General features: G+C 50.2%; 6 protein-coding genes across 6 annotated transcripts; 4 read left to right on the top strand and 2 right to left on the bottom strand.

Moving 5' to 3' along the window:
* Positions 1-32: 32 nt before the first annotated feature.
* On the top strand, positions 33-2,342 carry N7511_002018 (WD40 repeat-like protein; the record flags this gene model as incomplete). The annotated part of the gene is made up of 5 exons (XM_057124443.1): positions 33-245; positions 346-472; positions 543-788; positions 1,363-1,836; positions 1,915-2,342. The coding sequence occupies 5 exons, from the start codon at positions 33-35 to the stop codon at positions 2,340-2,342; spliced, it is 1,488 nt and encodes a 495-aa protein (XP_056986602.1).
* A 379-nt stretch (positions 2,343-2,721) lies between these two features.
* Positions 2,722-4,260, top strand: cpcB (40S ribosomal protein RACK1). The gene is made up of 4 exons (XM_057124442.1): positions 2,722-2,836; positions 2,911-3,037; positions 3,178-3,495; positions 3,758-4,260. The coding sequence occupies exons 1-4, from the start codon at positions 2,757-2,759 to the stop codon at positions 4,181-4,183; spliced, it is 951 nt and encodes a 316-aa protein (XP_056986601.1). The 5' UTR covers positions 2,722-2,756; the 3' UTR covers positions 4,184-4,260.
* Positions 4,261-4,663: 403 nt separating this feature from the next.
* On the bottom strand, positions 4,664-6,142 carry N7511_002016 (TPR domain protein; the record flags this gene model as incomplete). The annotated part of the gene is made up of 1 exon (XM_057124441.1): positions 4,664-6,142. One exon carries the CDS (start codon positions 6,140-6,142, stop codon positions 4,664-4,666), a length of 1,479 nt encoding a protein of 492 aa, XP_056986600.1.
* Positions 6,143-6,412: 270 nt separating this feature from the next.
* On the top strand, positions 6,413-7,743 carry N7511_002015 (SOS response-associated peptidase; the record flags this gene model as incomplete). Its single annotated transcript, XM_057124440.1, has 3 exons — positions 6,413-6,439; positions 6,486-7,020; positions 7,082-7,743. The coding sequence occupies 3 exons, from the start codon at positions 6,413-6,415 to the stop codon at positions 7,741-7,743; spliced, it is 1,224 nt and encodes a 407-aa protein (XP_056986599.1).
* Positions 7,744-8,890: 1,147 nt separating this feature from the next.
* Positions 8,891-9,826, bottom strand: N7511_002014 (uncharacterized protein; the record flags this gene model as incomplete). The annotated part of the gene is made up of 5 exons (XM_057124439.1): positions 8,891-8,966; positions 9,029-9,059; positions 9,111-9,190; positions 9,255-9,673; positions 9,731-9,826. The coding sequence occupies 5 exons, from the start codon at positions 9,824-9,826 to the stop codon at positions 8,891-8,893; spliced, it is 702 nt and encodes a 233-aa protein (XP_056986598.1).
* Positions 9,827-10,289: 463 nt separating this feature from the next.
* N7511_002013 (RNA polymerase II mediator complex middle subunit MED1) lies at positions 10,290-12,567 on the top strand (the record flags this gene model as incomplete). Its single annotated transcript, XM_057124438.1, has 2 exons — positions 10,290-11,897; positions 11,947-12,567. The coding sequence occupies 2 exons, from the start codon at positions 10,290-10,292 to the stop codon at positions 12,565-12,567; spliced, it is 2,229 nt and encodes a 742-aa protein (XP_056986597.1).
* Between the last annotated feature and the right edge of the window lie 1,827 nt (positions 12,568-14,394).

Below are 14,394 nucleotides of genomic sequence, written 5' to 3'. Positions count from 1 at the left end.
CCCAGCACCGTTCACCAATTCCACACGGCGCAATGCCCACCTCAACCTTCACAATGAGGACCATGCTAGCCATGGTCTTCATGTTCGTGCAGCTGGCCACCGCGCTGAAATTTGACCTCGTTGCTACCTCCGGCCACGGCAAGAATGAGCGCTGTATTCGCAACTTCGTTGGCAAGGATCAGCTTGTTGTTGTTACTGCTATTGTTGGAGGCACCAAGGGAGATGGCCAGAAGGTCAATATTCATGTATGTGTTGTTCTATCCCTGGTGGTGGTGGTTTGGATTGAATGAAGTGGATTCGATGATCTGAATACAGTGCATTATGGCTAACCTATTGTTGGAATAGATCAAGGACTCCATGGGCAACGACCACGGCCGGCCAAGAGACGTTGTCGGCGAAACGCGCCAGATCTTCACTTCGCCTGCCGATACTGCTTTCGACGTCTGCTTCGAGAACCAGCTTACTGGCCACAGTAAGTCAAGCTAGCTCCCGACGCAAACCTTCGTCTCAATTGAACACACACTAATATCACCACTCCACAGACGGCATGTCAAACCCCTCCCGCCCAATCGAACTAGACGTCGACATTGGCGCCGATGCCCGCGACTGGAACAGCATTCAGAGCCAGGAGAAGCTCAAGCCTGTCGAGACAGACCTCCGCCGCATCGAGGAGATGGTCACCGACATCGTTACCGAGATGGAGTATCTGCGTGCGCGTGAGCAGCGTCTGCGCGATACCAACGAGAGCACCAATGAACGTGTCAAGTGGTTTGCTTTCGGCACTATGGGTATGCTTGTTGGGCTTGGGGCTTGGCAGGTCGTTTACCTGAGAGCTTATTTCAGATCCAAGCACCTTATCTAGATACTTTGCTTTACGGTACTCGGATAGGTCCCACGGTATGGATGATATGAATATGGCTTGCATCGTGGACGATTTGTTACCTTTTTTTTGGTTTTTGAAGCCCTTGCATTGCAATGTTTCTTTTTCTGCTTGTGTCGACTGGCATTCTGTTTTAACAGTCATGATCTCAATGATATAAAATGTACACCATGCTTTCTGCAGCTTGGCGCTAATAATATTTGGTCGTTTCGACCCTAGTTCTTTGTCAGTGGGGTCACTTACCACTGGTAAGAATGATCTAGTGTTTGTGTAAACCAGTGCCAGAGCTAGTGGGCCATAGAAGAGAAACACTTAGCAAAAGGCCGAAACATTAACTGTGTAATGGAAGGCCTTCCAGTGGAATGTTGGTTGCAAACACTGCAAACTCCACGGGCATTGCAGGAGCTTCGGTTCCCCGGGATGACCACCGGATGATGTCAAGGCCGGCAACAGTCTCAACCTCCTCACATCTACCTGAACAGTCGCAAGATTTCGGAGGGACAATTATAGCAAGATGACCATGGCACGCAGCATCCATCGCCTTGCGCGACCTATGCCAACCTCTTTGAGCTCGATCTCAAGAGTAAACGGTCAATTCAGCACATCAGCTCTACGCCTCAAAGATCGCAGCACCTCCACAACAGATGAATACCGCGCGAAGCAGTCTCAGAAGCCGTCCAACCCGTTCGTGCCCAACACTACTTCCACAATGACAAAGGATTTCCCCAATGTCGGCGAAAAGCCTGCGCCTCCCGAGATGCTGAACTCTGTCAACCCTAACTACCGGCCTGCGGATCCCTATCCCGGACGGATTGAACATTTCACCGGCGGACGTCAAGACAATGGTGCGCAGAAGCCCGAGCTTGGTGTTGGTGAGATGGAGGGTATCACCTTCAAGGTTGAGCCGTTGAAGAGGACCGGGGAGGAAGTCGCGACAAAAAGAGCGCGTTTATTATGTTTGTCACCCCATGCATTCAATCAACATGATATCTCGGATACATCACATTGAACAAACCCAAGCTAACAAGCTCCAGACCAAAGCCGCAAGCGTGGAATTCTCGAGTCAGACTTGCTCTTGTCAACCTTTGCCGACGCCAACCTGGCAAATATGGACCACGACCAGCTTGTCGAGTACGACCGATTCCTGGACGAGAACGACTGGGATATCTACTACTGGGCGACACAGGATGCCCCCATTGAATCCACTCCTAAAGAGGATCAAGTCACCGAGAACTGGAAAGAGACTGGTGCTAAGAGTGGTGAATGGGCGCAGACTATTGGCGCTTTCAGAGCTGCTTACCGGCCTGTTCCTCAGCGTTGGCAGGAGTCTCAGGTGCTGGAGTTGCTTAGAGAGCATGTTCGTGATAAGAGTGCCACTGGCTTTGAGAAGGCCAAGAATAAGAAGACTGGAGGTGGTCAGGGTTTGGGCAGAATGCCCAATGTTCAGGTGTTCAAGTCTTAACTTCTGGGTATGGAATTGAGCTTGAGAGGCTGAAAGACTGAAGAACTATTTGGTCTGATCTGTACTATAGTCACATTGTCCGGCAGGACACATCTATTAGAATGTATATTGGGTGCTGCATTGATGTAGAAAATGAGTGGAATTAAATAAAATCACCCAGACGTTCTCAATAACCCTTGAAAACCCTTTCAACTCATCCAGTCGTTGTCTATTGCAATGGACAAGTCCTCCGTAGTATAGATTCACGTGATCTTCGCTTAGTGTTAGGGCTGCGCGGAACCACACAAGGGCAGCGACAAAGCGGCTTAGGGCTTGAGCGGGCACGTCTGCCTCCCATCTCGATTTTACTCCCCCCCAGAGTCAACGACAATCTCCGCCCATCCTCCTCTCTCCTTCCCATCACTCATTCCCATCATGGCTGAGCAGCTGGTTCTTCGCGGCACCCTTGAGGGCCACAATGGCTGGGTTACTTCCCTTGCCACCTCCCTGGAGAAGTAAGAGACGACCTATCCCGATCGGGGATTGAATTTTTGAAGAACCAATTTCTGACTTTGATGCGTGATGATAGCCCCAACATGCTGCTGTCGGCATCCCGCGACAAGACCCTGATCATCTGGAACCTTACCCGTGATGAGCAGGCCTACGGTTACCCCAAGCGCAGCCTCGAGGGTCACTCCCACATCGTCTCTGACTGTGTACGCTTTCCCCCTCCCGAATGAACTACACCAAGAATCCACTGGATGCGACAGATGGTGCAATTGGATGGTGCAATTGGAATATGAAAAAAAGAAGTGTTGGAATGGTTTGGCTGACCGTCGGTCTTGTCTGCGTATAGGTGATCTCCTCCGACGGTGCCTACGCTCTGTCCGCCTCGTGGGATAAGTCTCTCCGTCTCTGGGAGCTGTCCACCGGTAACACCACCCGCACCTTTGTCGGCCACAACAACGACGTCCTGTCCGTCTCTTTCTCCGCCGACAACCGTCAGATCGTTTCCGGTTCCCGTGACCGCACCATCAAGCTGTGGAACACCCTCGGTGACTGCAAGTTCACCATCACCGACAAGGGCCACACCGAGTGGGTTTCCTGCGTTCGCTTCAGCCCCAACCCCCAGAACCCCGTGATTGTCTCCGCTGGTTGGGACAAGCTCGTCAAGGTACGCTCGATTCCCAATTTTTTCTTTCTCACAATCCTCCCTTACTCCACATTGTTATTCCCGCGTGATGTTTGCATAAACGTATTTGCTACTTCAGAGCCCTTACCGGCCATGAGACAATTTTCACCCATTTTGCCTGATGGGCATAACAATATCTTGTTTTCTTGTTTTGTTGGAGAAAAGGAGGATTTGAAAAATTTTCAATCCTCATATCACTTGACCCTTTTACGTGGAACATGACGCTGACATATCCGCGTTACAGGTTTGGGAGCTCGCTTCCTGCCGTCTCCAGACCGACCACATCGGTCACACCGGCTACATCAACACCGTCACCATCTCTCCCGATGGATCCCTCTGCGCCTCCGGTGGCAAGGACGGTACCACCATGCTCTGGGACCTTAACGAGTCCAAGCACCTCTACTCCCTCCACGCCGGCGATGAGATCCACGCTCTCGTCTTCTCCCCCAACCGCTACTGGCTGTGCGCTGCCACCTCCAGCAGCATCACCATCTTCGACCTCGAGAAGAAGAGCAAGGTTGACGAGCTCAAGCCCGAGTTCGTTGAGAAGGGCAAGAAGAGCCGTGACCCCGAGTGCATCAGCTTGGCCTGGTCCGCTGACGGCCAGACCCTGTTCGCCGGTTACACCGACAACAAGATCCGTGCCTGGGGTGTTATGTCGCGCGCATAGATGATTTGTGTGTAAACGGAGCCGGAGGAGCCTCTTTTTGATCTATTGACAAGGGAATTGAAAAAAAGTTTCAAAAAAGGCCAGAAGAGCATTGGTTTGGGATGTATGAGCCACGAGCAATGAAGCACTTCGAGCCGGGACCGAAAAGTCCCTGGCCTGGAGGTTTTCTGACATGTCTAGCTTACTTGATCCGCTTTTAAATATGATGGATTCTTGTGAACGGCGTGTGATGTTCTAATACCAGTTAAGGCATCAAAATGTTTCCTATTTTTCATATATATCTTCTCCTGTAAATCAACCCCGTAAATCGTGTAGTCGTTCTGTTTCGCTGTCGTCTGTTACAGTATAAGAGATGCCATATTCGACTAGTTGACTCGAAATGTCTGGCACCGTGGTAGTTCAATGATATACAGAGTAGGTTGAAATTTTCGTCATAATGTACAGGAGGCTGCATGCCCTAGTCTTACAGTGGATCCATCCTTATTTCTTGCCGAGTCTCTTCAAAGCCTCCTTGGCCATTAAACTCCCCTCCTCATATCCAATGCCATCAGCCAACGACTTGGCCTCGGTGTACCGCTGCTTGGCAACCTGCGGCTTCTTCTGTAATTCAGCCAGTTCACCCAGGTTATACGTAGCAACGACACAAGTAATATCGCACTCCTCGTCTCGCACAGGAGGCTGAATATGCGCCGCAACATCAATGGCCTTTTGCGCCCACTGCCGCGCAGCCTCGACAGTCTGGTCAGTCGCAACGGGCTGCTGTGGCTGGGACTTGACTGGCAATTGGGCATGTCCAACCATAGCAGTGGCGACATCGTTCAATAGCACGACCTGCTTGCAGGAAGGACTGTCGCCCTCTGCATTGCGGATCAGATCCAATGCCCGAAGGTACAGTGGCATGGCAAGCTCGAATCGCTCCTTGGCAATATAGGTATTAGCCAGATCGGCCAAAGCAGTAGCAATCTCCGTCAGATTCAGCCACGCCTCGCCATTCTCCTCACTGCCACTGCCCGAACTGCCAACGGGCAGACCCAGTCTCTGGCGACGGTGCATCTCCTTCAAACAGAGCTCCACAGCAGCGACCTGCGCCTCCTCTGCCTTTTTATCTTCCTGGATATGATCACTGGAATAGAGCTCGCCAAGCTTCATCTGTATCCCAATAACCTTCTTGAGCGCCTTGTCCTGCAGAAGAACCTCATTCTCAGCCCGCGCTTTCAAATCCTCCTCTGTCTCTTGCATAACATCGGTATTGATCTGGACATTCTCCGCGGCGATCTTCGCCTGCGTGGATGCAGACTGGGGAGCCTCCTTCACGGGCCCAGCTCCAGCCCCAACCCCAGCACTGGGCACACCCTCCATAGCCCGCCCCTTCTCAATCCAAACAAGAGTCTCGCTCTTCGTCCGCTCCAAAACATCAATGGCAGGCTTGACAAGCCCGGCCTTCTCAAGCATCATAGCAACCTGAATCTTAATACCAAGCACCTCGTCCGAGAACGGATGAACACCCAGCTCAGAGGCAATCTTCAACGCATTCTTATAAGCCTGCAGCGCCTTGGGCGGGTTGAGGTCAATCTCGGTGTAGTACACCGCTGTGCGGAGCGCATCAGCCACCGGCGCCGGGAACTTGTGGTACTGCGGTGCAACGCGGGTCAATTCCACGTAGGAGATGAAGGCGAAGGAGATGGCTCCGCCGACTATGGAGGCTATTGCTAGTGGTAGGAGGATTGGGTTCTTGCGCCAGATTCCTTTTGATGCTTCGCGATACTTGCGTCGGATCTTTTCTGCTGTACTGAGGTTTCGGGCGCCGCTTGTATATGGCGTTACGAGGGGTTTGGCATTGCTGATGCGTGGTCGGGGGGTAGGTCGGGTGGTGTTGTGTATTGAGCGGGTGAGCCTTTGCCGTTGTGCTTGGAAGAGAGTTGCGACGCGAGCGCTTGTGCGTGATGCTGCGCGGAACATTTGGGTTGGATTGTGGTTATTGGATTGTCTGGGGTATTTCAATGGACTTGTGGCTAGGATGCAATGTCATATAAAGAGTACTTCAAGAGTCGAGTTTGGCGATGACAGACGAGAGCCTCGTTTTTCTGCTGGTCCCGAGCTCCGCTCCGCCTTATGACGTCGCCCGTTCTACATCTGAGCCAGTCACTCTCTCTCTTCTTCTTATTTCTGTAAGATACAGATTCACATCTAGTACTAGTACGATAGGAGTTTATCTGGTTTCTGTTGACAATGTGTGGCCGGTACGCCCTGGGCGTGGTATGTTCTGATTCCCCGATCTAGAGGTCTAACTAACGATTCGAAGCGCTTGGCGTACATCCGGCAACGCATACAAGAGCAAGGCATGCAAGTGGACGAAGCACCAGATGACGATGAAGTCAGAGAGACATATAACTTCGCACCAGGAAATATTGGTGCTGTCTATCGTGCCGATATCCCGGACCAAGGGCGCTCCCATGTTGCCGCGCATGAAGACCAAAATAAAGACGTGGAGAAGTCCAATGATGATCATGATGAGATGCATAAGCCTGCAGACAAGAAGGCAATTCGATATAAGCTTCAAAGCATGAAATGGGGTCTCATCCCATTCTGGACCAAGCGGCAACCAGATTATGGATCCATGATGCGCACGATCAACTGCCGTGACGACTCACTGATCGAAGACCGTGGGATGTGGACAACTATGAAGCGACGCAAAAGATGCATCGTCATCTGCCAAGGGTTTTATGAATGGCTGAAGAAAGGCCCCGGAGGCAAGGAGAAGGTGCCGCACTTTGTCCGGCGCAAAGACGGGGAGCTGATGTGTTTTGCGGGGCTTTGGGACTGTGTGTCCTATGAAGGTAAATCATGACTTATATTTGGTCTTTGAGCAAGACTCAGACTGGAACTGACATTGCAAAGGCTCGGATCAGAAACTGTACACCTACACTGTTATCACGACTTCGTCCAATCCATACCTGAAGTTCTTACATGAGCGAATGCCAGTTATCCTCGAGCCGGGGAGCGAGGAAATGAAGAAGTGGCTGGATCCTAATACAACGACTTGGTCGAGGGATCTCCAGTCCATGCTGAAACCATACGAGGGTGATTTGGAGTGCTATCCTGTCCCCAAGGAGGTTGGTAAGGTGGGAAATAACTCCCCGGACTTTATCGTGCCAGTCAACAGCAAGGAGAACAAAAGTAACATTGCGAACTTCTTTGACAATGCTAAGAAGAAGGAAGAGAAGCCAACAGCTACATCTAAGACATCTGGGCCTGCTCCGAAGTTGGAACCTGTGTCTCCAGAATCAAAGGCTGCTACAGAGGAGCGTCCTACCTTTGATGATGAGTGGAGCGAGGATAATGCTCCAAAGCCATTGCCTGTTGCCAAGAGAGAGTATAGTCCAGAGAGTCCGAGCATAGCAGAGGAACACAAAAAACAAAAGATTGACTTGAAGCCTGGAGCGCCATTGCCACAGAAGAAAAAGTTACGAAGTGCTACCCATAACAGCCCTACGAAGAGATCCAGTGGGATCAAGACAAAGGATGGCTCGCAGAGGATTACCAATTTCTTTAAGAAGTAATGAGAAACAATGAGTTATGTCCCTACATCTATCATTTATCCTTGTGATCAAGCCACAGAGGCCAAGGCCAACATGATGTGGTATTTCATTTGGAGATATATCCATGTTCGAGATAGAAAAATGTACATCATGGATCACCAACAGAGGCCGGGGGCATAATGGTAACTCGCACAGTGTTGCCGGAGCTCGCTCTCGGCCATCAACTGAACCATCAAGGATGTGCTTGAGATCCGTAGTGAAAGCCTGTGAAAGGGAAGGGGAAGGGGAAGGGGTAATGTACACCGTGGATCACCAACAGAGGCCGGGGGCTTAATGGTAACTCGCATAGTGTTGCCGAAGCTCGCTCTCGGCCACCACACCTGAACCATCAAGGATATGCTTGAGGTCCGCGGTGAGAGAGCCTGTGAAAGGAAAGGGAAAGGGATAATGTACACCATGGATCACTAACAGAGGCCGGGGGCGTAATGGTAACTCGCACAGTGTTGCCGAAGCTCGCTCTCGGCCACCACCTGAACCATCAAGGATGTGCTTGAGATCCGCAGTGAGAGCCATCTGAACCCCACGTAGCCAACAGCCATCATCAGCAGATCCCACGGACCGCTAATGTATCCTGCGGTGGCTCTGTGAGCAGACTCCAGGAGCTACTCTGAAAGGCTCCTTCACTCACTCACACAGTATGGGGTAAGGGGAATGGTTTAACCTGGATCAAGTCATCTGGACCATGAAGGATTGAAGCCTAGAGGGTTTCAGTGGCAGACCACGGGGGCAGTCCCCAAAGAGAGGGGGGGAGAGAGGGAAAGAAGAAAGCGAAGAAGGAAAAGAGAGAAAGTTGGGGTGATTTATACCCAGAGGGCAGGCGTCCCAATTAGGAAGATCAACCCAGCAGTCATTGGTCGATCTGGAGGTGTTTGCTTCTCATTGCGCTACAGCGTCATGTGTTCTTGGTGATTCTGAACATCCCTTTGTTGACATCCCAACATGAACAGGCTGACGGCACATCCTAAGCTGAAAGCTAATCCTGATGGACTGCTTCATATTCTACATGTTACGATAGCGATGAGGGTCATTTGAGATACAAGTTGGCTTTGAGTAGAGCTGTACAGATCAATGAAATTGGATTAATATACAAGAAGATCGGATCATGATCTTAAGAGGACTGTTTGGTCTCCAGCTCCCGTAGTCTCTTAATCAACTTTTCTCTAAGGAAAGGGCTCAGCCCGAAGCTATATCAGGAGTCAGCATGAAACCATCCACGAGTATTAATCACTGCCTCATGAACACTTACATTCCGTCTCGGGTCACCATGCGGTAAGTACCTATGATGTGTCAGCTTGGGGTGTCAAGTCTCATCTCTTTGGAAACCATACCGCTAGGCTGATAATTGCCGTTGTCGCCGACGAACTGGCCATTTCCATCCACCTCAAGACTACCAAACATATCCTCTGGCCTGCGAACTGTCAGTTGTCATCCCGTACGAAGCGATGATACCATCCGTGCACCAAGACACCTACCATGCAATACGTCCATAGTCAGGAGGCCGTCGGCTATCTGACACATGAATCCAGCCACCACGACCACCAGATCCAGCACCGCCTTGGCCACTAGCACCACTGTTAGAATCACCAGCTTCTCCCCGACGTTTCCTTCCTCGCTGGCGATTTCCAGACAACAGCACGCCGCCTGAGTTCAGGTTCGCCCCGGCCATGGAAACCATGACCTGTGCTTGAGACATGGCATCGGGATCTTCGTGAGCATGCTCTGAACACACTTCCTGGACTATATCCAAGAACTTGGGGTTTTCCCTGAAAGAGTCTGTTGTCGGTGGCAGTTGACTGGACAGTCCGATGGCTAAATCTGGGTTGACTGGCTCTGATGGCAGCAGTGACAGTATGTGTGACCCAGCTGTTGGTCCAGCATTCGGGAACACGTACTATCAAGCTGTCAGTATTCGACCAGGCTAGGGCCGAGAGCAATCAAGATCACATACAATATACGGGTTCCCTTCTAGGGTGGAAACATAACGGAATTGTGTCCACTTGGGGAGACTCCGGGCCTGTCGGCCAATAACTCGTGCTGCAAACATTGCCACGGTCTTTGGATGGGCCACTTGGGGACTTTCTTGATATAAATCTAGCTCGGGAGCTGTGAAGCAACTGGATCATGACCAGCAGAAAAGGCAGGCGGTGTTGAAGGCGGTGGAGATGTGCTATGACGATGCGGACAAACAGTGTAAACTCACCTGATCGACCCAATCTTTGACGGCTGCTCGGATTGCTTCGAGCAACTTTTTTGTTTTGGTATTGTCAATTGCTGTGTTCAACGGGAACGGGGAAGCTTTAGATGGATCAGGATACTGGCTTGTGAATTCAATTTACTGTTTTGCCCTTGCGCATCCTCTCAGCTGGCACTCAGCGGCGGCGCATTCAGAGATACCCGACGACCCTGCGTGTTGTGCATCAATCTATTTGATACCGTTTCTCGAACAGAGTTGAATAATCTTGATTCTTCATAGCCTCACGTCGCTTCTTACTATCTTTCTTCTCACCATGGCGACGCCCTCAGCCAAACCTGGCACTACACCAACCCATCTCTCCTCACCTCACCCAACCTCAGCTCCTCTCTCTCGCTCAATTGCCCATAAATCGCCTTCCATGAGGACACCAACAGCTTCAGGATCGGCGCATGCGCCACATGCCAGCGTTTCCTCTCATCAATACTCTACACCCCTCGCCGTAACTAGTGGGGTCGACGACGCGGTTAATTTCAGCTCCCCTTCAGCTCTTCTAGCACTCGGTGGATACACGGGTATTAGCCCATCTTCTGCGGTACATGATGGTCTAGGATCTGGAATGAACGAAAGCGATATCCAAAACCTCGGCATGCAGGGCATCAAGCTTGGAGTCGCACGAGACAATGACGAAGAGCAAAGACACCGCATCAAAGAAGTCGTTCAGCTTCTACGTGCGCGAGTTGCTGGCAGAGGCGTGTCTCGGGAAAGCATCGAAAGATTAAGTCGCCTTGAAGGATTCGAATCGATTTGGGAAGATGACAACCTCAACATTGCTGGTAACTTTGTCGACCTGGAAATCGACTTCCACGATGGACATGATGTTGTCAAGGATGTCAGTCTGCGATATGCTACTCCAGAATACACAGAAGGCGTGCGACGAGAAGAAGCAACTGCGGTTCTGAAACGTACCCTCGCCCAGGACCCTGAGGATGCTTTGAGTGGAAATTGGAGATCACTTCAACGTTTCCGCGAAAACTTACATTGGCTTGCGAAACTTGATAAGCTTAGCCAAGAAGTCAACTGTTTTGAGGCACTGGAAAACCTCGAAGAGAACTTCAAGCGCATCTGGATTGAAGAAGGGAAGAATGGGAAGTACGGCGGCGACTACCAGCATCTTTGCGCAGGTGTGATTGGCCGCCCCAGCATGCACAAGGGAACTAGAATTGGCCTCGGCTTGGAATACTGGGTTGAACAGGCTATGGTCTTGGATGCCAAGAAGCAACAGGCTTCTCCAGATGATATGGAAGTTGACCGACAAGACTCGCTTTCAGATGATGAGATAGATGATCAACGCAGAGTGTGGACTGTCATGATTGAATGTGAAGAGGGATATCCGTCACTACGCATTTCGAAAGAGTGGGTTGGAGCAGAAGCCTTTCCTGCCGGTGAAAGCAATGAGTCGCTACCTTCAGATAATGCCGTGGGATCTGTGAATTGGCTTGATCCTCCTCAGACCATGCGCTTGACGCACGGAAACCATGATCCCATGGCGTTGGACTCCAGTATGCTTGAATCATCGCCACCGAATCGCCGCTTCGTCGCAAAGCTGGAGCCCGGGCTCGATGTTCCGATTTTCGCTGCCTCTGAGATCTACCGCCATCTTGGTATGCAACTATCGCAAGAATTTAAGGTTGACACCTATGACATGCTGTTGGTCTCAGAAAGGTCGGCTGTGACATCCCCAGACCCTGCCCCTCAGATTGGCCGTCGGAAGCGTCGAACTTCAGTGTCTGCTGTTGACTCCAAGGGCGAGTCATATACAAAGCACCACAACTACACATTCCAAGCATTCGAGTCTACTACCGGCCGAACCATTCGTGATCTGCCATTCTCTCATCCCCGGCAGCTTGCAGACATTCTTCCGGTATGTATTTTGGCCGGGGTTTTTTTTGGTTCTGTACTAAACAACTCAGATTCTCCGACAATACGCCCTGTTAGCCAATCTGGTCCGGAAGACCTTCCACATTCCTTCAAACGAAACCGACAACACATCTCAGCCTCCCAAGACCAATCCCCAAAACGCCCCTTCTGATAATCTCCACGATCTATTTGCCAACCAAGATGGACTCGTCATTTTAAACAACGACGATCCAAATGAAACCCGTCTAAACCTACTCCTAGGAATGAACGGCAACGGCCAAACTGAACCGGGTCACTTGACATCTTTCACCGATGGTCATAGTTCACAGGAACTCTCCGTGACCGACGTCAAGGTAGACGTCACACTACGTACTCCCCTTGGCCAAGCACCCGCTCTCATGCTGCTTATCACCGAACCCCAGCACCAACGAGAACCAAAGCAAATTTCACTATGTTTTGAAGTCGGGCTCAATGGTCATGTTTCCGTTGTTGAGACCGCTGGATTATCGAAGGAGAACAGTGCCGATACTGAAATGCAAGGGGCTGATGGCTCTGACTCTGGAATACGGGATGTACATAAGAAGATTTCTAGGGTGCTGGAGGTCTCTCAAGACCTTGGGATTCTAGTTGAGTGGGTCTTGCGTTGGTTGCAGCAGCGGGCTGGTCATGCGTGAGAACCTAGTGTTTGGGATACTTGCGATATCATTACATACCCCCATCTAAGCCAACACTTCTCCAGTTTTATTCCCACGTCATAGTCTATTTCTTGATCATCAGGTGGTCGTGGTATAAGTTACTCGATACAATACTGACGTTTCAGTAGAGTATCTGGAGGGTTGCATGTCGGCTTTCCTAAACCAGCTAGTTCGGTTATGATTATGTCTTCCAGAAGCACAGCCAGGTTTACTCCACCAACAAACACGTGGGAAACAGCTTCCCATGACTTGGGCGTCTACTTCAGATCTGCCCGAAGTAGGGACCGTATATCACTACTGCACACATCATGATCCACCAATTAGCCATTTACTTCACCAAGAGTCAATATATATTACCTAAAACCCTTAGCACATAACCCCCCTTAACAGACATTCTCAAACACTAAACCCACAGCTCCAATGCAAGAGCACCCAAATAGACACTTTTGCATACATCAAGCCCCGTTCCAAGTCGATCAGATAAGTCCAGGCCCGAAGATGAATGCGGGGTCGCGGACCGTGCTAGAGATGTGCGTCATATCCGAAACAGAAGGTTGCATACATCTAGCCAAGCAGGGTTACGATTGGATATATGACTGCATAGGTCAGGTGAAAACCGGGCAGAGTCTGTACCATGTAGGCGCGTTGGCGGTTGTTCCACGATCTAACAGGCACATCTACGTCTTCTATGACCGGTCGGGCACAGAAAGGGCCAAGTGGACGAGACACGAAATGTCGATCTGACATAGCATTTTCATATTATTTATTATTTATTTTATTTCATTGTATTCAAAAATTCCTCTCTTGATCATGTTGTGTTATTTGCTTTCGCGTCTACGGTGTGCTCTAAGTAAATAATTTATCTTTGATACGGCACCGGGCCGGGACCGGTTATGGACTGGATACTGGATGTGTACAATGAGAGAGGCATTATAGATCATTTACCCGGCCAACGGATCTGTCATGCGTAAGGGATATCATGCCAGTACCATACAGTATTGTTCAGTATATGAGTCACATACAGCAGTGAACATTCGTAATGATCAAAGGTTAGTATGAGCCTTTATCAGAGCCATTCATTTTCCAGACCCAAATAGTAGGTATGCCCCTCTATTGTATGGAGCTATGTATGTCATAGTGCGACTAGTCCACTAGAACAAGGAATCACATCACGTTTCTGCCCCTCCTTCCTCTTCTCGACACTATTCAGAGAGACTTGTCTCTGTACTGTATTTTGGCTGAAAATGTAGTCTGGTTGCGGGATTTATTCAGTGCCTCCTAACCTTTAGATGCAGATGTGCCGTGAAGTCGGCGTTCGAGATGTCAAAATAAAGTCTTGGCGCATGACTCTAGTCCCCGTGAAATACTGTCGGTGCCTGATCTGTATCATACCCGAATTTCGAGCCTGAAGATCCAAGGTATGTGTCATGTTTACAATACTCACATTCTGAGGGATTTTGCAGCATTCTGGCGGACAGACTGCAGATCAGGGACTCGGCCTTGGTCTTTGAAACCGACTGAACAAATGGGAAGAATTCAATTACGTGAATATCAGTGGCATCGGTGCCTTTTCAGTCAGCGTCGTTAGTCACTTGAGCCATGGGCCAATGAGGCAATGGCGATAAGAATGGATGATCTATGGCTTCTGATCTTGCTTTTTTTATGTGTGCGTTTTGGGGCTTTGCCATTCCACCCTTTGCACTGGACTCTTGACGTGGATTTGAGCAGGACTGGACTGAGCTGAAACCGAGACTGAAACTCAGGAGTCTCACTGTGATCGAGACACAGCCCCGGACTTGACCGGTG

Source organism: Penicillium nucicola, assembly GCF_028828085.1.
Source record: "Penicillium nucicola strain IBT 29836 chromosome Unknown utg000002l, whole genome shotgun sequence".
Taxonomy (NCBI): Eukaryota; Fungi; Ascomycota; class Eurotiomycetes; order Eurotiales; family Aspergillaceae; genus Penicillium; species Penicillium nucicola.
Note: the sequence above shows the minus strand (reverse complement) of the source record. Positions and strands in the feature narration are given on the sequence as shown.

What these genes read in the sequence shown, in the direction of transcription:
- cpcB (XM_057124442.1), top strand. Translation starts at nt 2,757, where the DNA reads ATGGCTGAGCAGCTGGTTCTTCGCGGCACCCTTGAGGGCCACAATGGC. An exon ending in CTTGCCACCTCCCTGGAGAA is followed by an intron (nt 2,837 to 2,910) that starts GTAAGAGACGAC and finishes GCGTGATGATAG; the next exon opens with CCCCAACATGCTGCTGTCGG. An exon ending in GTTGGGACAAGCTCGTCAAG is followed by an intron (nt 3,496 to 3,757) that starts GTACGCTCGATT and finishes TCCGCGTTACAG; the next exon opens with GTTTGGGAGCTCGCTTCCTG.